Raw genomic sequence first — 23313 nt, forward strand, 5'->3', positions numbered from 1 at the left:
AAATGACTGGGACCTGCTAAAAATGAGACACTTGCATGTGATCAAAAACTTCATCATATGGGTCAGTCAGGGTGCGAGTTAGTACCGATGAAGAACACAGCTTTCCCCCAGATCCTGGATGCTTCCTCCCCCCAACTACCATGATCCGAATTCTACCTTGCAGGGCTGGATAGGACAGAGGCTGTACACTGGTACATATGAGGGTTGGAGGTACAGGGAATCCAGGGTGGATGATACCTTCAGGACCAAGGGTGTGAGGGGCGATGCTGGGAGAGTGGAGGGTGAGTGGGTTGGAAAGGGGGAACTGATTACAAGGATTCACATGTGACCTCCTCCCTGGGAGATGGACAGCAGAGAAGGGGGGGAAGGGAGAATCCGGGTAGGGCAAGATATGACAAAATAACAATGTATAAATTACCAAGAGCACATGAGGGAGGGGGGAGCGGGGAGGGAGGGGAAAAAAAGAGGACGTGATGCAATGGGCTTAAGTGGAGAGCAAATGCTTTGAGAATGATTGGGGCAGGGAATGTGCAGATGTGCTTTATACAATTGATGTATGTATATGTATGGATTGTGATAAGAGTTGTATGAGCCCCTAATAAAATGTAAAAAAAAGAAAAAAAAGAAATAAAGTTGTTAGAAAAAAACAAAAAAAAACAAACTTCATCATAAGAGTAAAAAGAGAATCTACAAGAAAAAAATTGGCAACAGTGGATAAATCTCTAAAATCTATAGAAAACTGAAATCCAGCAATAAGAAAAAGATATCCCTCAAATGAAAATGGGCAAAGGACATGAACAGAGAGTTCACCAAAGGTGACATCCAAATGGCTAACAAACATGAAAAATGCTCACCATCATTAGCCATCCAGATGATTCAAATCAAAGCAATGATGACACACTCTTATACTGACAATGACAGCCAAATTTAAAAACAAAACAGAAAATAGTAAATGCTGGAGAGGCTGCAAAGAGATTGAAAACCTCACTTCACTTACTGCTAGTGGGATGGTAAATATATACAACTATTGTGGAAAGATGTGGCACTATCTCAAACTGGTAATAGAAATTCCATAAAAGCTAGCAATACCTTTGCTCAGTACATGCCCTAAAGAAGAGCTATAGCACAAATAGACATTGTACACCCATTTTCATCACGATAGCATGAACAAGTAAACAATCCAAATGCCCATCAGAAGAATGGACAAGGAAACTTTGGTGCATGCATATAAGGAAACTTTGGTGCATGCATATAAGGAAACTTTGGTGCATGCATATAAGGAAACTTTGGTACGTGCATATAAATGGAATACTATACATACATCACTAAAAGATGAAACCACGAAGTATTTCATGGCATGGATAAACCTAGAAATCATTATGTTGAATGATTTTAGGCAATTATAAAAGAGCAAGTATTGTATGAGACCACTGTTACAAAGTGGGGAAAAATCAGACTTTCAGTCCAAAGGAAACAGACTTTGGAGGTTACCAAGTACGAGCAGGGCAAGAGAGGGCACGTGAGTCAATAGACTAGAGGGTTTACAGATAGATGAAGGGGTCCTATGAAACACAAGAGGTAAAAGAGAAATCAAAGGAGGGAGGTAAGGTAAGTAATTTAAACTGTTGAATACAAAACTGATGATCTGAAATTCACAATTAAAATTATTTACAATGGATGTGTGCGCCACAAACCCTAATCTCTAAGCCTGTGGTGGTGATCCTTTTTTGAGAATGCGTTGTCTTCGTTATGTTAATGTGGCAGAATTAGTAAAGTGTGTATCTTAAATCATTCTCTTTTGAGATATAAAAGAAATTAAGGAAGCAAGCTAGAAAGCGGAGATGGGAGAAGTGTCAAGCCACAGGATGATCATACAGGAGCCGATGATCAAAGAGACAAAGACCTTCCTTTGGAGCTGTCAGAAAGATAAAGCCTTCCCCTAGAGCCAGCATTCTGAATCTGGACTTGAAGCTTGTGGGAAAAGTTATTTTTATTACTTAACGTCATCTACTTGTGATATTTCTGTGGTGGCTGCACTAGGTAACTAAGAGAGCCACAGAACCACCATTACATGACTGTAACTTGGTTAAATTCCAAATATACAAAAAAATTCTCTGCCCTCAGGGAATTTATTGGTTAGTTGAGGAAATTACACGAACAAAGAATTGTGACACAGTAAGTCCATAGAAGAAATATCATTAAGGTAACATGATGGCACAGAAACCTTTTTCAATAGTATTTGTCTCCCATTCTGCATATAACAAGTACTGATTGGCACGTGATTGGGCAAGACATTGAGTTGGTACCCAGTGAAAGATGTAAAACAAGAAAGCAGGGCAATGTAACCTAGAGGTATTTCTGAAACCCAAATTAAGGCTGAACATGATAGTGGGACAAAAGAAAAGTAGAAGAAAATAGAGGAAAGAGCTAGGAGACAAAGGGCATTTATAGAGGTCTAAATACAGGCATGTACACATGTGAATATATTTATATATGATGATGGGCAAGTAGCTCTATGTGCATATATCTATAGGTCTAATTAAGGTAGCAAATGGACATTGAGTCTCCACTTAAGTACTCCCTTAATGAAAAAACACTTTGTTCTGTTAGACTGCCATTCCATGATGCTCACCTTCCCTGACAACGAAGTGGGTGCATAAGCAAATGTGAAGACAGCTGACGGTGTCTGGCTATCAAAAGATATAGCATCTGGGGTCTTAAAGGTTTGAAGATAAACAAGCAGACAGCTAGTGGAGAAGCAACAAAGCCCACACGGAAGAAGCACACCAGCCTGTGTGATCACAAGGTGTCGTAGGATCAGGTATCAGGCATCAAAGGAAAAAAAATCCTGTCATTGTGAATGTGGGAGAGTGCAGAGTGGAGACCCAAAGACCATCTGTAGGCAACAAGACGTCCCTTTACAAAAGGATTTCGGGGAGGAGACGAGCCAGTCAGGGTGCAGTGTAGCAATGATGATGCTTCCTCCCCCCAACTACCATGATTCGAATTCTAACTTGCAGGACTGGATAGAGCAGAGGTTGTACACTGGTGCATATGGGAGCTGGAAGCACAGGGAATCCAGGGTGGATGATACCTTCAGGACCAGGGGTGTAAAGAGCGATGCTGGGAGAGTGGAGGGTGAGTGGGTTGGAAGGGGGGAACTGATTACAGGGATCCACATGTGACCTCCTCCCTGGGAGACGGACGATAGGAAAGTGGGGGAAGGGAGACTCCGGATAGGGCAAGATATGACAAAATAACAATCTATAAATTATCAAGGACTCATGAGGGAGGGGGGGAAGGGGAGGGAGGGGGGTAAAAAAGAGGACCTGATGCAAAGGGCTTAAGTGGAGAGCAGATGCTTTGAAAATGATTAGGGCAAAGAATGTACGGATGTGCTTTATACAATTGATGTATGTATATGTATGGATTGTGATAAGAGTTGTATGAGTCCCTAATAAAATATAAATAAAAAAAGAAAGAAAATTATGATGGAAATGTATGTACAAATATGCTTGAAACAACTGATGTATGAAATGTTATGAGCTGTAAGAGCCCCCAATAAAATGATTTAAAGAAACATACAACTTTCCTCTAGTTCTTTAATGCTTCCTCCCCACCACTATTGTGATCCCAATTCTACCTTACAAATCCGGCTAGACCAGAGAATGTACACTGGTACAGATAAGAGCTGGAAACACAGGGAATCCAGGACAGATAAATACCTCAGGATCAATAATGAGAGTAGCGATACCAGGAGGGTAAGAAGGTGGGGGAGAAATGGGGAACTGATCACAATGTCTACATAAAACCTCCCCCCTGGGAGATGGACAACAGAAAAGTGGGTAAAGGGAGAGAGATGTGAGACAGTGTAAGACATGACAAAATAATAATTTATAAATTATCGAGGGTTTGTGGAGGAGAATGGGGAGAGAGGGGGAAAAAATAAGGAGGTGATACCAAGGGCTCAAGTAGAAAGCAAATGTTTTGAAAATGATGATGGCAACAAACGTACAAATGTGCTTGACATATTGGATGTATGTATGGATTGTGATGTACGAGCTCCCAATAAAATGATTTAAAACAAACAAACAAGAAGGCGTCTCTGTCTTTAAGGAGCATCTTAACATTATTATATCCCCTATCTCTTAGCTATAACATTTTTTTGCCCTGACTTGTTTGACACCTTCAAATAATTAGTGACATCTTCCAAACAATTAAAATGTACAGTTTTCTTTCAAAATATAATTTGTCACTACACGTAAAACTACACTAAAGGCCAAAAATTACTTTTGTTTCTTCAACAGTTTTATTGGCACATAATTTTCATATCATACAATTGAATAACTCACTCGTACTGTCAAAACAAGGGGAATTATAAATCCACATCACATTTATCTTAGCACATTCCACCCCACATGGTTAAATCGCCTTTAAAATGACTTGTGCAATCATGATCAGTTCTACTGCTCCCTCCCACCTCCCACCTTCATTATTTATTCCTGAAATCCCCTTTCTCTCTTAATCACCCACCCCAGGCCCCAGAATTCCCAGTAACACCTTGTATAACTTATTATCATTATACATCCACTCCTGCAGTGCTTCACAGCTGGGAAACCAACAGAAAACAATGAAAAATAAAGAGTGCGAAGGTGGTAAGAATAGATCATATTAGTAGAAAGACAAAAATTCAAATAATGCGTGAGAAGGAGAAGACCCCCTATCAACATTCAAGAAGCCAGGGAATAAATTTCTGTCATGGAACATTGAAGAGAAACTTGCACCCAGAACAAATTCTGGTCATGTCTACAGGGAGGTCAACTAGGCAAAAACCGAGTTTGATGCAGCATAATCAAGACTGCAACGGTCTCTGCCTGATAACAGGTTGTTCAGGGCTCGTGCCTGTGGCTGGAAGGGATCTGCCAGCAGCTCAGTCTGATTAGATACTTGGCAGGTGTGTTTGGGCTCCCACTACCTTCCATAGCCTTCTACAAAGTGTTGATCATTTTAGCTATGATAGTTTTCTCTTCACAATATTCAGTTTTTCTAATTGTCATCTGTGGATCACACAAGCTGGTGATCTTCTTCTGTGTGGACTTAGTTGACTCGCTGATTAGATGGCTGCTGTTTGAATATAAGCCTTTAAGACCCCGGACACTTTTCTGATCGAGAGATGGGCACCATCTCTTCACCACACTTTGCTGGAGCACAAAAATTACTCTTTAAAAAAAATCATTTTATTGGGGGCTCTTACAGTTCTTATCACAATCCATTCATAATTGTGTCAAGCACATTTGTGCATATGTTGCCAACATCGTTTTTTTAAAATAATTTTATTGGGGGCTTATACAGCTCCTATCACGCTCCATATATACATCAATTGTGTCAAGCACATTTTTACATTCATTGCCTTCATCATTCTCAAAATATTTGTTCTCCACTTAAGCCCTTGTATCAGCTCCTCATTTTCCCCCTTTTTTCCCTACTCCTCCCTCCCTCATGAACCCTTGATCATTTATAAATTATTATTTTGTCCTATCTTACACTGTCCGACATCTCCCTTCACCCACTTTTCTGTTGTCTGTCCCCCAGAGAGGAAGTTATATATAGATCCTTAAAATCAGTTCCCCCTTCCCACCCCACCTTCTAGTATCTCCACTCTCATCACTGGTCCTAAAGGCATCATCTGTCCTGGATTCCCTGTGTTTCCAGTTCCTATCTGTAACAGTGTACATCCTCTCGTCTAGCCGGATTTATAAGGTAGACTTGGGATCATGATAGTGGAGGGGAGGATGCATTTAAGAATTAGAAGAAAGTTGTATGTTTCATTGTTGCTACACTGCACACTGACTGGCTCGTTTCTTCCCCACGACCCTTCTTAAAAAAATTACTTTTAACCATGCTGCCATGCCATTTATCAATTACAATAAATACATGCCAAGAAGCACAACAAAAGCCATTATTTTAACCCAACCTTGTCCTTGGAATTTTTGTAAGGCATAGTGTCTTATAGCATATAGGGTGGTGAGGTAAAGAAATTGAATTTTTAAATCCAAGAAATAAAAAAAAATTAGGATTGTTAAAAACACCAAAAGGGGAAACAATAAAAGCACTTGCTATTTCCTTAGTTGGATCTTTTACACAATTAGTCTGAATGACAGCAATAAATCACTTCTCTTCTTTTGATTCTACCCATGTTATATTACAATTTTCTGAACATAGATATTTAAAGTAACATCTGTCACCTTATGGTGCCTTGTCACACAGAGAATAAAAGGGGAGGCTTGGGAGATAGGGACTGGCCTCTGATCAGAGCCCTACTGACTTCTCATTCTCCCACCATCCTCAACAGATGCTTTACTGCCAATCCTGCTACAAGAAACAACTGCACTACATAAATACTACATAAATTTTTAAGCGGACTCTGTGAAAGTTATTGATAATGTGATATTTTGTATGCCACAAAACTTTTTTTATGAGACTGCTAGAAAACTTTGCTCAGGTTTTGTTTTCAGTGGGAAAAAATGCACTATGTTCAGATACTTGGTTTTTCTTACAGTAAGGACCATCATTTTTTAACTTCTATTATTTCCTTCTTGGATTTTGTAATTTTAAAGAAAAATCTACAGCCTATCTCCAGTAATTTGCATAGAAACTATATGCAATAATGATTTCCTATGCTTGCTATTCTCATTTCAAGCTATCACCAAGTCTTCCTCTATCCTTATTATAAAAACTAATTTCATTGTTAGTATTTTAAAATAAAATCTAGGATATAGGGTAAACAAACATAAAGTTCAATTTATCTATGAGATGAAGAAATTGAAATATTTTAATAAAATCTTGAGTCTGAAGTTGATCAAACATGCAATCAAGATGCTTTGATAATTTTCTATTGACATGCAAAAGCTGGAACCTAAGAAGGAAAAGCAGTTAGAAAATATGGTGCTGGTGTTAGAAACGATGCTGGAGATCACATGATAGAATTTTGCATGACCAAGCGCTTCTTCGTCACAAATACCTTATTTTCAACAACAAAAAAGGTTGGACTCCTTCAAATGGGATACACAGAAATTAAATGGACTACATCTCTGGAAAGAGATGATGGACAAGTTCAATATCAGCAGGTAAAATGAAGTCATAGGTTGATTATGAACAGATATCAATTCCTCATATGTTAGTTCAGGTTGAAGCTGAAGAAAATCAAAACAAGGCCACAACAGCCAAAAAGTACAATCTTCGGTATATCCGACCTGGATTTCGAGAACATCTCATAAACAGATTTGATGCATTGAACATTAACGACAGAACACTTGTGGGATGAGCTGTGGGATGACACCAAGAACATCATACATGAAAGTCATTAAAAAAAGAAAGAGAAGATCAGTGTGGATGTCAGAAGAGACTCTGAAACTTGTTCCTCACAGTAGAGTAGCTAAGGCAAATGGAGGAAATGATGAAGTAAACAAGCTGAGCAGAAAGGAAAGCTCCAGAAGGCAAAATAAAATACTTCAATGAAATGTGCAAAGACCTAGAGTTTGAAAACCAAACGGGAAGAACATGCTCAGCATCCCTTAAACTGAAAGAACTCAAGAAGACGTTCAAGCCTTGTGTTGCAACACACTGAAAGATTCTCTAAGCAACATATTGGATGATGCAGAAAGTTTCAAAAGATGAAAAGAATGCACAGGAACTAGATGTCTCGAAAGGAACTAGTTGACATCCAAGCATTTCTAGAGGTAACAAGAACCAGTGGTACTGAAGGCATTAGCCAAAATTATAGGTCCAAGGATTGAGACAATACCAACTGAAATGTCTCAACAAGCTGATGAGCACTGGAAGCTTCACCCCTTGTCGATGCAAGGGATCTTGGCTAACTAGCTATCTGGGGAACTGACTGGAAGAGATCCGGATTTGTGCCCATTCCAAGGAAAAGTGACCCAATAGAATGCTCAAATTATGCAGCAGTCGCAATAGTTTACACATGCAATTAAAATATTGCTGAAGATCATCCAACAATGGTTGCAGCAGTACATTTACAGGGAGCTGCCAAAGTTCGGGCCAGATTCAAGAGAGGACATGGAACAAGGGATATCATTGCTGATGTCAAATGGATCTTGGTTCAAAGCAGAGAATACCAGAGAGATGCTTACTTTTGTTTCTTTGACAATGCAAACGTATTTGACTTTGTATTAACAAGCTATAGATATCTTTGAGAAGAATTGGAATTCCACAACATTTAATTGTGCTCATGTGGAACCTGTATATCGATCATGAGGCAGCTAGGCAAATAGAACAAGGGAATGGTTAAAATGGTTAAAATCAGGAAAGGTATGTGTCAGGGTTGTATATTTTCACCATGTTTTTTCACTCTGTAATGTTGAGCAAATCATCAAGAATCTGGATTATATGAAAAAGAAACGTGGCATCAGGATTCGAAGAAGACTAATTAACAACCTGTGACAGGCACATGACACAACACTGCTTGCTGAAAGTGAAGAGAGCTTGAAACACTCGCTGAAGAAGATCAAGGATTGTAGCCTTTAGTATGGATTATGACTTCATCTTACAGACTTTGGACATGGTTGGTAAAGTTGAGGGACAGCAAAAAGAGGAAGGCCCTCAACAAGATGGAATGACACAGTGACGGCCACAATGGGCTCGGGTATAGGAAAACATGTGAAGGTGGCACAGACCAAGCAGTGTTTCATTTTGTTGTGCATAGGGTTGCTATGGGTGGGAATCAACCCATTGGCACCTAACAACAACAACCGGCTTAAATTCAGCTTGAACAGAAAATGTCAAAGGACGGCTTAAGAAGACAAAGTGAAACGCCATAATGAAATGTACAAAGACCTATATTTAGAAAATCAAATCAAAGATGGCAACCTTCACTATGGATTAGTACTTAGTATAAATAAAACCAAGTCGTCACAACTGGACCACAGAAACAAAACAAGGAAGACCCCTCAATGAGTGGCTGCAACAATGCGCTCACGCATAGGAACAGTTGTGAGGATGGTGCAGGATGGGGGAGTGTTTGGTTTGGTTGTACATAGGGTCTCTGTGGGGTAAAACCGACTCAATGGCACCTAACAGGTTTAAATTGTTTTATGCCCTTACCAGTCATGCAACCTTGGGTAATTTAGCACACTTTATTTCCTTTGATCCTAAGAGACATATGTGACCTCTCAAAAAATGCATGTGAGCTTTCCCCCAGATCCTGGATGCTTCCTCCCCCCAACTACCATGATCCGAATTCTACCTTGCAGGGCTGGATAGGACAGAGGCTGTACACTGGTACATATGAGGGTTGGAGGTACAGGGAATCCAGGGTGGATGATACCTTCAGGACCAAGGGTGTGAGGGACGATGCTGGGAGAGTGGAGGGTGAGTGGGTTGGAAAGGGGGAAGTGATTACAAGGATCCACATGTGACCTCTTCCCTGGGAGAGGGACAGCAGAGAAGGGGGGAAGGGAGACTCCGGATAGGGCAAGATATGACAAAACAACGATGTATAAATTACCAAGGGCATATGAGGGAGGGGGGAATGGGGAGGGAGGGGAAAAAAAAAGAGGACCTGATGCAAAGGGCTTAAGTGGAGAGCAAATGCCTGGAGAATGATTGGGGCAGAGAATGTACGGATGTGCTTTATACAATTGATGTATGTATATGTATGGATTGTGGTAAGAGTTGTATGAGTCCCTAATAAAATGTAAAAGAAGAAAAGAGAAAAAAATGATTAGGGCAAAGACTGTACAGATGTGCTTTATACAATTGATGTATGTATATGTATGAACTGTGAAAAGAATTGTATGAGCCCCAATAAATTGTTAAAATTAAAAAAAAATGCATGTGAGTCTAGTGAATCTCATCTGTTAAATGAAGAGAATAGCTATAATTTATAGAATTATAATTAGAGATTATATAAAAGCTCAAGTAAATTTTCTTGTACACAGAGGTACTCAAAAACTTGCTTTTTTAAAACCATTTATTTGGATGGTATTAAAGGCTTACAGGGAGGTACAAACATAGTACAGAGAGGTCAAGAATGAGTTTTCCCATTTTATCTTTTAACAAAATTATTTTAGCTATTATAGTTCCTTTTCGATTCCTCATATATTCTAGAAAAAAATCTTGTTTACACAAAAAATTCTTACAATTTTTATAGCAATTGTTAAAACTGCAGTAATTTGGAGAGCGCTGACATCTTTACTGTAGTGAGGCTTCCAATTAATGAATAAGAAATGTCATTTATTGAAATCCTTTCATTTTGTATTAGTGTTTTATAATTTTTAGTATACAAGTTATATACACATTTTGTTAGATTTACACCAAAGGATTGAATTTTCTCTTTGAGTAATGGTATTGTATTTTTAAGTTTGGTTTCCATGTGTTTATTACTAATATATAGAAATGCAATTTTTGTACACCCACCTTCTAGCCTATGACTTTGCTGAACGCACTTATTTGTGCATTGTTGATTTTAAGAGATTTTTTTAGGTAGATGATCATGTTATCTGAAAATTCTTCTTCCTTTTTTAGCTAGACAGTCTTTGATGCTCTGTTCATCATTTTAAGTCTACTTTATCTGTTTTTGTGTGTCGAGTAGATTCCAATTCATAGTGACCCTAGAGAACATAACAGAACTGTCCCATAGGGCTTCTAAAACTGTAATTTTCACATAAGCAGACTACCACTTATTTTGGGTGGGTCTGAACTGCTGTCTTTAAGGTAATCAGTAAGCACTTACCCACTGTGCCACAAGGGTTCCTTTATCTGTTAAGATTGAGTAGTTTCTATTTTTCTATTCTCAAGTTCACTTATTCAGCCTTCTTCTCTCCATTTGATTATTGACCCCATTAACTGATTTTATTTTAGTTACTGTACTTTTTAGTTCCAAAATTTCTAGTTGTTTCTTAATATTTAAAAATAATCATTTTATGGCGGGTTCATAGTTTTTTTGTATTTTTGTTTCTTTGCTGAGACATTGTATTTTTCATTTGTTTCCAATATACACATGATAAATTTCTGAAGCATTTATATAAAAGCTGCCTTAAAATCTTTGTCAGCAAGTATAACATCGGTTTCATGTTGACTTCTCTTAACTAACTTTTCTCATTTGTGTTGTGATCTTTCCCGGTTCTTGGGATGGCAAGTCATTGAGGTCTGGTAATATAAAACTCTAGATTTAATTATACTTTTTGTCTTAGCAGGCCTCCTGTGACACAGCTAGAGAAGGGGAGCATTGCCTATTACTGATAGGTGAGGGTTTCCAAGACTATGAGCCTTACAGGCGCAAACAGCCACATCTGTCTACCACAGAGCAGCTGTCAAGCTTATCCTAATGCCTATGTGTTTTCTAATAGACTTTACTAATACACATGTCAAGGAGCCCTGGTGGCATAGTAGACTACATTAGTATGGTTAGTAGACTATGGTTAGTATTGGGCTACTAACCATAAGATTAGCAGTTCAAACCCACCAGCCACTCCTCAAGGGAAAGATGAGGCTTTCTGCTCTCATAAAGATTTACAGCCTTGGAAACCCACAGTTTCAGTTCAACCATGAATTGACTCAATAGCAGTAAGGTTTTGAGTTTTGATTAAAACACATGTAGGGTACTAGAAAAACAGGCAGATTGCTGAAGTTGAGGGTTCGGAGAGCTAGTTTAAATCTTAGCTCTTTAACACATTAGAAGAATAGCATAACTATTGAACATTTTAGAACTTCAGTTTCTATGTCTGCAAAGTAAAATAACATCCCTTTTGCACAATCTTGGAAATGATTAAATATGATTAGGTACCGAAAGGAATTATTATTAATAGCACTTGGCACACAGTTGTACTCACTGCCTCAACCTACGTGTATCAAATTGATTAAGATAAAACTTTGATGCCTTTACACCCACATGATTTAAATAAACACGGAATTAGTAATTATTTACTCTCCATTTCCTTATTTTAAAATAGCCCCTTCATCCCAAATGATTTCAGGTAAATATGCATATAAATTAATGTAACCTGTAATTTCAATGAATAGATGAATCTATCTTGGTTTTTCACTTCTTGCTCTAGTTGGAGAGTATTCTGGTATTTTTCAACTTCAGAATTTGGAGCCCCTAGACCAAAATCATGTTCTTTGGTGGTAACCTAGTGGGAAAAAGAAAAAAATAATATTCAGTTTAAAACAACTCTTAGAATTCCTGTAATCATTTAATAAAATTTAAAAATAAACAATATTTAGATATATTATTCAATGGTTTTATCTCCCACCAGTCAGGAGAATTTCATCAAGCTTCATTTTCTTTAAATTTTATATTATTTTAAAAATTCTGTCTTTCAAATATAAAAGCATGAAACTGACTATACCTTTCCAAATAAGATATACCCCATTCCATTCCCTGGGTAGTGACTGGTCTAAGAAATACCAGTTAGCAACAAAATAAGGCACCGGTGGTTCAGTGGTAGCATTCTAGCAGTCAAGAGACCCGACTGTGATTCCTAGTCAATTAAATCTTTGGGCACAGCAACTACCCATCAGTTAAGGCTTGCATGTTGCTACGATAACGGAGCAGGTTTCAGTGGAGCCTTAAGACTAAGATGGACTAGGAAGAGAGGCCTACATCTGAAAATCAGCAAATGAAAGCCCTATGGATCATATGGTCTGATCTACAATTAATCAAGGAAATGGGGCAAGGCTCTGTAGCCTAAGATTCTGTTGTACCTGAGGTTACCATGTGTCAAGGGTTGACCCACCAGCAGCTAACCACAATAACAAATACTCCAAACACTGACATGTGTTGTTCAATGATATAGCCACTAGCTAAATGTTTGCTATTCCTTTTGTATATTAACAAAAATATTTATTACCATACAACAGAGAGCTAATTTCCCTAATCTATAAAATATTTTTCCTATAAGTAATAAAGAAAAAGAAATACTGGCAAAAAAAAGAAGAAATACTGGCAATGAAAATTAACACTGGCAATGGAGTTTATTTAAAGATATCCAACCTCACCCTTTAGAGTAAAATACAAACTAAAACAACAAATACAGTAAAAGACCATGTTTAATCATCAGAATGGCAAAGATGAAAAAGGTAGATCTATATACTACTGATGGGAATATAAATTGATTTCAATACTTAGAAAAAATAATTTTGTAAAACCTTAGAGCAGTGAGTTGAGTTTCGGTCTCCATTATAAATAGAACCAAAGTCATAAATGTATATAATAATTCAATGTCCAAATCACTCAATTTCTGGAAACATATCCTACAGTTGCAAAATAAGAAAAGCTAAAGGGTCTTTCACTATATTACCCTACACATCCTAATCTATCTACATTGTGCTTTTAAAACTTAACAATGTATCCAGGTATCTTAAAAACTGCAATTTGGAGAAATAAATTTTTTCATTCCCTTATGTTACCGACTACCATTCAGTCACTCTCCACTCACAGTGACCCTATGTAAGGTTCTGAAGCTGTAAATCTTTATGGAAGGAGACAGCCTCATCTCTATCTCACGGAGCAGCTGATAGATATGAACCATTGACCTTGAAATTAACAGCCCAATACTTAATTTCACACGTCAATTATGTTAAGGAAGAGAGAATTTCCTACAATATTCTAGATCTTTCTTTGCAACACTGCTACTGTTCTCCAAAATCTAGTGTTCATGGAATTCTAGAATCAGGGTCTCCTCATCACTGACTTATGTTATGCCCTATGCAGCGATCCAGCCAACTGACTAAAAAAAATAAATCAATATTTGTGCCCATATCAAAGACAGGAGCCCCAACAGAATGTAGAAATTATTCAACAATATCCTTAATATCACATGCAAGTTAATTTTGCTGAAGATAATCTGTAAAACAGTGAACTGGCAGAAATTCAAGTCAGATTCAGAAGAGGACATGACATGAGGGATAACACTGCTGAGATCAAATGGATCCTGGCTGAAAGCAAAGATTATAACAACAATGTTCAATTGTATTTTATTGACTATGCAATTACATTCAATTGTATGGATCATAACAAACTATCACTAGCAATGAGAAGAACAGGACTTCTAGAACACTTCATTGTGTGCATTCAGAACCTACACATGGATTGAGAAACAGTCGTTCAAATAGTCAAGGATATTACTGCTTGGTTTAAAATCAGGAAACATGTATGTCAAGGTTGTATCCTTTCACCATACTTATTCAATCTGTATTCTGAGCAAAAGAATCCGAGAAGCAAGATAGTATGAAGAATGGGCATCAGGATTGGAAGAAGGCTTATTAACAGTAGGAGATATGCAGATTACAGAGCCTTGTTTGCTGAAATTAAGGGAGACTTGAATCAGTTGCTGATGAGAATTAAAGACTTTTCAGGATGGGTTGCCTTCAGTGTGGATTGCAACTGAATGTAAAGAAAACCAAAATCCTCATAACTGGATCAATGTACAACAAATGTACAAACTGAAGTTGCCAAGGATTTAATTTTACTTTGATCCACAATCAATATTCATGGAAGCAGCAGTCAGAAAAATCAAATGACAAATACTGGACAAATTTGCTGCACAAGACCACTTTAAAGTGTTGAAGAGCAAGGATGTTCCTAAGGTACGCCTGGACTCATGCCATGATCATTTCAATTGCCTCATATGAATATGAAACTGGATAATGAATAAGGAAAACCAAAGAAATAACAGATATTAATTATGGTGCTGCTGAAGAATACTGGAAGCACCATGGTCTGCAAGGAAAAAAAAAAAATCTGTCTTGGAAGGCACAATGTCATAATGCTCCTTAGAAGCAAGAGTAACAAGACTTGGTCTTACATACTTAGGACATATTATTAGAAGAGACCAGTCCCTGGAAGACATTATGCTTGATAAAGTGGAAGAAAACAAAAGAGAAAGAAAAAGGAAGCCCTTCAAGAAGATATGGTGCTTCAGAAGACAGCACTGAAGCTACAGCGCAGGAAGAGAGGCGTGTCTGATCAAAGCACACAGGAACAAACTAAGAGGGAAGAAGAAAGAGTGGAACACACCCAAGCCCCAAGGACAATATTACTGCTAGAAGGGCTGGCCCCACCAAGAGACATGACATTCGCCCGTCCGTCACTGACCCAAAGAGCTACGGGGGACAACACTGGAGACAGTGCAGGAATAGTGCCCAAACTCACCCTACCACACTGGGGCAAACCACTAAGGGTATGCAACAGAGAAGCAAGGGGAGCAAAGCAATGAAGTAAGTCCCTGGGGAGTACCAAAAATAGACTTTGGGACCAGGGTGTCGCAACCCATCAGACTTGACCGGGAAACACTCCTAAAGGTCAACAAACAAATTATTTATGGGCTTTTCTTTTATTGTTGTTGGTTTTGTTTTCTCTTGTTGTGTTGTTTTGCTCTATCTAGCTTTTGTGCCTATTATTGTCTCTGCATGTCTATCTAGTTAAGATAGGCAGGATAAACAATCCGGAGGAGAAAATAATGGGACGACTGTTCCAGGGAAACATGAGAGAGTGGGGAGGCGGGGGGGGGGGGGGGAAGGAAGGGAGGTTTCAACAAAACCAGGGACAAGGGAACAAGTGATTGAAAATCGATGGTGAGGAGATCATAGGCACAGGATGCCTGGTGGGGTTTGATCAAGGGCAATGTAGCCGAGAGGAATTACTGAAACCCGAATGAAGGCCAAACATGATAGTGGGACAAGAGGAAAGTAAAATGAAATAGACAAAAGAACTAGGAGGCAAAAGACATTTATAGAGGTCTATATTTATATATAACAATAGGGAAATAGATCTATGTATATTCATATGTTAAGTATTAAGGTAGCAGACGAACACTGGGCTTTTACTCAAGTACTCCCTCAAACGCAAGAACACTTTGTTCTAATAACCTGGCATTCTGTGATGCTCACCTTCCCTACTTGATCGCCTTAGACAGAATGTGTGCATAAGCAAATACAGTAGAGAAAGCTGATGGTGCCCAGCTATCGAAAGATACAGCATCTGGGGTCTTAAAGGCTTGAAGATAAACAAGTGGCCATCTAGCTTAGAAGCAGCAAAACCCACATGGAAGAAGTAACCAGCCTGTGTGATCACGAGGCGTCAATGCAGTAAGGTATCAGGCATCAAAGAACAAAAAAATCATATCATTTTGAATGAAGGGGAGTGCGGAGAGGAGACCCAAAGTCTATCTGTAGACAATTGGACATCCCTTTGCAGAGGGTCATAAGGAAGACTGCAGTATAGTACCTATGAAACATATAACTTCCTTCTAGTTTTTTAATGCTCCCCCGCGCCCCCCCACCCCCCCCCCCGTCCACTATCATGACCCCAATTCTACCTTACAAATCCAGCGAGACCAGAGGATGTGTACTGGTACAGATAAGAGCTCGCAACACAGGGAATCCAGGTCAGATAATCCCCTCAGGACCAATGAGTAGCGATACCAGGAGAATAAGGGGAAGGTTGGGGGAGAAAGCAGGAACCAATCACAATGATCAACATATATCCCCCCAGGGGGACAGACAACAGAAAAATGGGTGAAGGGCGATAGCAGTCGGTGTAGGATATGAAAAAAAATGTATAAATCATCAAGGGTTCATGAAGGAGAGTGGGGAGGGGAGGGGAAAAAGGAGGTGCTGATACCAAGGGCTCAAGTAGAAAGAAAATGTTTTGAAAATGATGATGGCAACATATGCACAAATGTGCTTGACCCAATGGATGGATTGTGATCAGAGCTGTGCGTGCCCCTTTAAAATGATTAAAATGATTTAAAAAGATGTAGTTGCAACAGTGGGCGCAAATATCACAACTGTGCGATCACACAGGACCAGTGTTTCATTCTGTTGTACATTGGGTCATTGTGAGCAGAACCAACTTGACAGCATCTAATGACAACAACCAGTTTTTCAAGGAGTAATGGCGTCACAGTGGTTACTCATTCCGCTGCTAACTGAAAGGTTGGTGGTTAGAAACCACCTGCCGCTCCAAGGGAAAAAGATATGGCAACCTGCTTCTGTTTAAGACTTTTCAGCCTTAGAAACCCTATGAGAATATTCTACTCCATCCAATAGGGTCACTATGATTGGAGTCATCTTGATGGCAATGGGCTTGACTTTTGGGTTTATTACTTTGACCGGATACGTCATCTCCAATTATGAACGCTTCAGTGCAAGTACTGTCCTAGAGTTCTCCCTATGCCCCACCAACCTGCACAGAGGTCTTCAAATAACAGGAAGGTGTCAATACAAATTTAAGGTTGGTAATGAAGCGGAATGTTAAAGCAGATACAACTCAACTTCCTTCTTCTCTTTGGAAAACTGAGTAAAACAAACATCCTGCAAAATTATCTCTCAGGCTAGTTTGAGCCATATTGCTATAGTTGCTACTTCCCCCACACTAGCATTAGAGCCTTGAGCTCATTGCTGCAGCCGGGTGTCAATCTCGCTTGTTGAGAGCCTCTCTCTTTCGCACCGCCCCTCTACTTTGCCGGCATAATGTCCTCCTCTGGGGACTGGTCTCTCCTGACAGCATGTCCAAAGTATGTAAGATGAAATCTCATCATCCTTGTCTCTAAGGAGCACTAGGCTCAAGCACAGGAACAACTGTGAGGATGGCCCAGGACTGGGCAGTGCGTCCTTCTAATGTGCATAGGGTTGGAACTGACCCGATGGCACCTAACAACAATAACAACAATAGCTTTGCAGGTGCTACTACTGAAGGAGAGAGACACTGATACAGCTGAACTTTCACTGTCTGGTCTGTCAATCTCCCACCCTGAGGCCACCTGAGGGTCTTTCACATCATGTGATCTCTAAAGTCCGATCCTCTAGATACAGTGGTTCTCAACCTCCCTAATGCCGCAACTATTTAATACAGCTCCTCATGTTGTGGTGACTCCCCAACCATAAAATTATTTTGGTTGCTACATCATAACGGTAATTTTGCTACTTTTATGAACTGGGTGGCCCCCTGTGAAAGGGTTGTTTGACCCCCAAAGCGGTCATGACCCACAGGTTGAGAACTGCTGCTCTAGAATGAAGCCTGGGTTCTTGCATCGCTCTCGGAGAATCAAGGTAAAAGTATTTTATAAGCAGCAAACTGTCATCACAAACATCCAAGCCATCTCATCTGAGAGGCAACATAGCATAGTAGTGAAGAGCACGTACTCTGGATTCAAAATGTTATGTTCATAATCCTAATTCTGCCACCTGTTAGCTGAGTAACCTTGGACAAGTTACTGCTCTCGCCATGGTTTCCTCGTCTATAAAACAGTACCTGCCTCACAGAGCCGTTGTGAGAATTAGGGCTCATACACACCAAGCACTTAGAAGAGTCTGGCACAATGTCAACCCTCGCTCAGTTTAGAGAAGTCTGAAACAAACCAATTAAAAATTAAGATACAGCCTGATTAGTGCCCAATCAGTAGAATGGCAAAGTATACTATGCCAATATAGAGAAAACCTATAGCCCTTGAGTCAACTCTGACTCATAATGACCTTGTGTTGGGTTTTTGAAACTATAAATCTTCATGGAAGTAGATAGCTTAATCTTTCTCTTGCAGAGCAGCTGGGGGGGGGTTGAACTGCCAACCTTGTGGTTAGCAGCCCAGTGCCTAACCCATAGCACCACCAAGATGGCCTATATAGAGAAAAGAACTGGGGGAAAAGTACTTCTGTCCTGTCCTCTTCCAAACAAAGTAGACACTGTGGGAAACAGAAGGATTTCTCCCAAGTTGTCGCCCCAAATATATGACAAACTTAGCTGCTTGTGAATGACTGTACACTTGGAGGTCATCAGAAGTAGATCAGGGGTTATTCTCCCTAAGGGTTATCAGCCATCTAGAGCAAGCAAGTCACCACTGTTTATCCCACAAGTAGGGCCCACTCCCTTCTGATAAGGATAGTTGTCTGTTTCCTTGTAGGAGACCCCAGAGAGGTCAAGCCCACCCAAGGGTGACCAAGATTAGGCCACCATCATGAATCTAGGGTCCACCCATCTTGTCACATGTATACCTCTAGTCCCTCCCATTCCTATGTGCATCCCCTTCCTGTTACGCCTATGTCCATTGTACATCCCCTGCCTATAATGCTTATGCCTATTGTACTGCCCCTTCCTGTGACGTGGGGTTACCTGCAATCACACCCCCCGAAGTAGATATAACCCTTGATTAGCAGTAAACGGGGTCCTCGACCCTCCTGCCAGGTCCTTCAGCCTCCTGCTGGGTCTCCGCCCCACCTCGCCTCGGCCCACGCACAGCTGGTAAGATCATGGCCATCCAGGAGGTGAGCATGCTACCATGAATTGTGTCTGACTCCATTATTTGACTCTCTCTTCTATCTCTCATGCTCTCTATGACTCTAATGTAATCTTTATATATCACAACCTTACAATTGTGCCTATCCAACCTGTGATGAGTGGTGGGGGATTGGCACTCCTTCCAACCAAAATACACTCTCCATGTTCCAGAGAATTATGAACAAGACCTATTGGCATATTCCACACATTATACTGTGTTTACTGTATGTCCACAATCATCTCAGCTTTAATGCCTAAATTAAATCTCTTCATTCCCTCACCTGCACCCTGCTCTGAAACTTGCCCCTCACCCCTGTGTCCTCCTAATCTTCCCCATGCAAATGACACTATGCTCAAGGCAAAAACCAATGAGTCATTTTGAATTATGTTTTTCTCTTTCCCTGGCCCCTTTTACTCCAATAGCAAGTCCTTATAGGTGAATCTTGATCAGAAGGAAAAATGAGGTACAGAACTTAAAATTCTTATGAAAACCAGACTTACAGGATACATGAATACTGGAGGAACCTTTGAGTCTACTGCCTGGAAACAACTTTCACACTTTTATCCCATGAATCTTTAAACTAAAAGTTAGCAAATATGTGCCTTGAGCACTGTATGCTTTTAAAGAGCTATCTATTGATATCAAATTGACAACAATAACTCTAAAGTACAGATGAGCACTTTAAGAGGCAAAGGACCAAAGTTCCAAAACCAAACTCCTTGCCATCAAGTTTATTCCAACTTATACATAGTGACCCTAGAGGAAACAGTAGAACTGCCCCCACAGGGCTTCCAAGGCCATAAACTTTTCTTTACGGAAGCTGACAGCTGTCTTTCTCTACAGAGCAGCTTGTGGGCTTGAACTGCTGACCTTTTGGCTACAAGCCAAGTGCTCAACCACTGCTCCACCAAGGTTCCTTGGTCTAACTTAATAGTGAGAAAGCAATATGGGTAACGGAGTGAGAATGGTGATGAAACTTGAAGTAAGCAACCACTGTCAGGGAACTGTCCATGTAAAAATTGTAGGCTTGAATACCATGTTTTGTATATACTTTCACCATACATTTTTGAAAACAGAATAATCAAAAGAAAGGAGAAAACAAAATGTAAGCTTCTTTTAGAAAGCATGGTTGTGAGAGGAAGAGATAAAACTCAAGTTGAGGAAGACTAAAGTAGTGGAAGGGTAAATCCAAAAGAAACATGTTTTTGGTTCTCTTTTCATGAAGAACCCCTTCAGAATGAAACAAAAGCCCCATCTTATCCTCAAGAAAATGCAAATAAATACACACAAACTTTGCCTTTTCAAGGGATTTCAGAATGCCCTGTCAGGAGTCTTGGTGGCCCAGTTGCTAACTAAAAAGTCTGTAAGCTAAAGGGTCTACAGTTGGAAGCCATCCAGCTGCTCGGAAATAAAAAGACCTGCTAGACTGTTCTGGGAAAGACTGCAGCCTAGGAAACCCTGTAGGGCAGTTCTCCTCCATCACATAGGATTGCGGCGAGTCAGAATCAACTGATGATGCACGACAAGAACTCCCTAAAGACCTAAGACTCCAGGTCTTTGAGAAACCGTACCATAAAGAAACAAAGATTTGCAAGGTGTGGGTTAACATTAATCACAGAAGAAAGGCCCCAAGGCAATAAGAGGAAAACATAAGGAAACGATGTGCACTATCCTCTGAGACCAGCAAGGCTAGGTAGAGGGGGCAGAAGTTTGAGGATGCTCTTACCTGGTAGAGCCTTGATTTTTTTTTTTTTCTCAGTGAAGTAGGAAGTAAGATCATGTGAAAAAGTACTGTGTTGGCTGAAATACCTGGCACCAAATATGTGCTCACAAATGCCTGCTAATTTTTTAATAGAATAAAAAATGTTGAACTTTACATGGGCTTCTGAAAACTGGTTCCACAGAAGGTCAACAAGGATTGTGTTTTTGCCTTTTTAAAAATAGTCCTCATAGAAAGGTGCATAACAGTTGTGTTCTTAGTTGCCTCAACTGTAAAAAAAAATCTTACTGTCTACCAACAGCAGTATTGATAAACCATTGTATACTCTTACAATGGAATGCTTATCAAGAAACTATAAGCAAAAATGAGGATAAATCTTAAATCCTACTGTTGTTTAAAGAAGCACAAATAGAAGAAAACTTTGTATAACTCCACTTCTAAAGAGTTCAAAACAAACCAAAATGTGTGTTTAAAAGGTGGTGAAACTTAAAAAAAAAGTTAAACAACGGTTCATGAGGGAGGAGGGAACGGGGAGGGAAGCGGGAAAATGAGGAGCTGATGCCAGGGGCTTAAGTGGAGAGCAAATATTTTGAGAATGATGAGGGCAATGAATGTACAAATGTGCTTTACACAATTGATGTATGTATGGATTGTGATAAGAGTTGTATGAGCCTCTAATAAAACGATTTTTTTAAAAGTCAAACAATAAGGAACATCATAGAAGTCAAAACAGTGTCTACTTCTGGAGAGGAGGGTGTGCGGTAGAAAATGGAAGAACAGTATCTGCCTTAATGACCTCTGCATAAAGAAAGGACTTTCTACTCCCATAAAGAATTACAATTTCAGAAACTCACAAGGGCATTTCTACCCTGTTTTATACAATCCTATGAGTCGGCATTGACTTGCTGACTGTGAATGTGATTGTAGTTGTTGTTTTTGTTATTTTAATATATGGAGAAATTTTTAAACCAAGTTACCCTAAAACACATTGGTCTAGGCAACTGAACCAAAGCAGACAAGAAGGCAGAAAGCCCAGCGAAGCTCTTGATTATATCATGGGCTATAAACAGTGATTTTTTTTCCAGAGGAGTACAAAACAAAAATTTTAAAGATATTTTAGAAGTTATCACTAAATACTACTAAAGCTTAGGGTTTAAATTAGATTTTTATTAATGTGCCTTCCTACCTCAGTTAGAAGTGAAGGGGTGCTATGAGTTAGAATCAACTTAATTGCATTGAGTTTGGTTCCATAGAGTGAAGGGATGGGAATGATTTTTAGACTGGAGAAAATCTGAATGAGATGATACCTCACCTTTATAACTATCCTATTTTATTCCAGTTACAAACCCACTGATATTCTGCTTACATCATTACAGGTAAGCAACGTGTATTTGAAATGCTCAAAACTAGCAGAGAAAGTCAAAAACAATATTCTGAGGTACCAAGGCCTGGATTGGAAGAAGGCAAACAACGGAGACCTGTTTTCCTCTAAAAAGCTTTTCCAGAATCCTTGATTTTTTTACTTTATTTTTAAAGTGCATTCCTATGAGTTTTTTGATATCGGATTCATGGTCCCCACATGAAGTGTCCAATTTCGGTCTCAAAAAAAATTTTAACCAGTATACAATGCCTTTCCTCTGTATTCTTTCTATTGAAAGAATAAGATTTTCATGCAAATGTATGTAATCTCTGTCCTTCGCTTCCCAAAATCTACAAAGAAAAGGGCTTACTTAGAAGTCAGAGGTTGGGAGTTAGGAAGAGGCAGGTTGAATCCCCAAATTTCTGACTCCAAATTCCTTAGCTCCACTCCAAAGCGTTTCTAAACAAAACAGTCCCCTCAACAACCAGGCAGCGAACTGCGGCAGGAAGCGAAGCGGTCACCATAGGAACTAGGATCAAACCTTAAACTCCCAAGAAACAAGAACAGGAGCTAAGTTTGCTACCGGAGGGTTCTGGATCATCCATCTTCCCCCAGCCCTGGCCGCTCTTGCCCCCAAGAGCAGCTCCAGCAGAGAATGCCCCGCTAAAGGGTCATCCACCTCCCTAACCCCCGCCGCACCTGCCCTCTCACACCTGCCCTCTTGCAGCTGCTCTCTCAGAGGCTTTCCAGCCCAGGAGCTGCTTTCCCCAAACCCGACGCATCCCCGTTGCTTCTACCTGGAGCTCCGGGTCCCTCCCTGGGGTTCTGGGGCTGCCGTCCTCCCCGGAGCTCATCCCTGCGTCTGCCAGGCCTCGGCCTCAGCTGGGGGTCCAGGTCCCTCCCCGCTGCCATACTCCGCCCCTTTCTCCTCCCCT

At 39.9% G+C, this 23313-nt stretch overlaps 1 protein-coding gene across 3 annotated transcripts in view; it reads right to left on the reverse strand.

Annotated features, from left to right (window-relative positions):
• TSGA10 (testis specific 10) overlaps nt 1-23299 on the reverse strand; it is a 136423-nt gene extending 113124 nt beyond the window's left edge. For all 3 annotated transcript variants that reach the window (XM_075563216.1, XM_075563214.1, XM_075563215.1), the window contains exons 1-2: nt 23176-23299; nt 12024-12152 (exon numbers count right to left, since the gene is read on the reverse strand). In XM_075563216.1, the coding sequence (XP_075419331.1) occupies nt 12024-12152; nt 23176-23232 (186 nt within the window). In that variant the 5' untranslated portion in view covers nt 23233-23299. The remainder of the gene's footprint in view (nt 1-12023; nt 12153-23175) is intronic.
• Between the last annotated feature and the right edge of the window lie 14 nt (nt 23300-23313).

Source organism: Tenrec ecaudatus, chromosome 11 (assembly GCF_050624435.1).
Source record: "Tenrec ecaudatus isolate mTenEca1 chromosome 11, mTenEca1.hap1, whole genome shotgun sequence".
In the NCBI taxonomy this organism is placed as follows: Eukaryota; Metazoa; Chordata; class Mammalia; order Afrosoricida; family Tenrecidae; genus Tenrec; species Tenrec ecaudatus.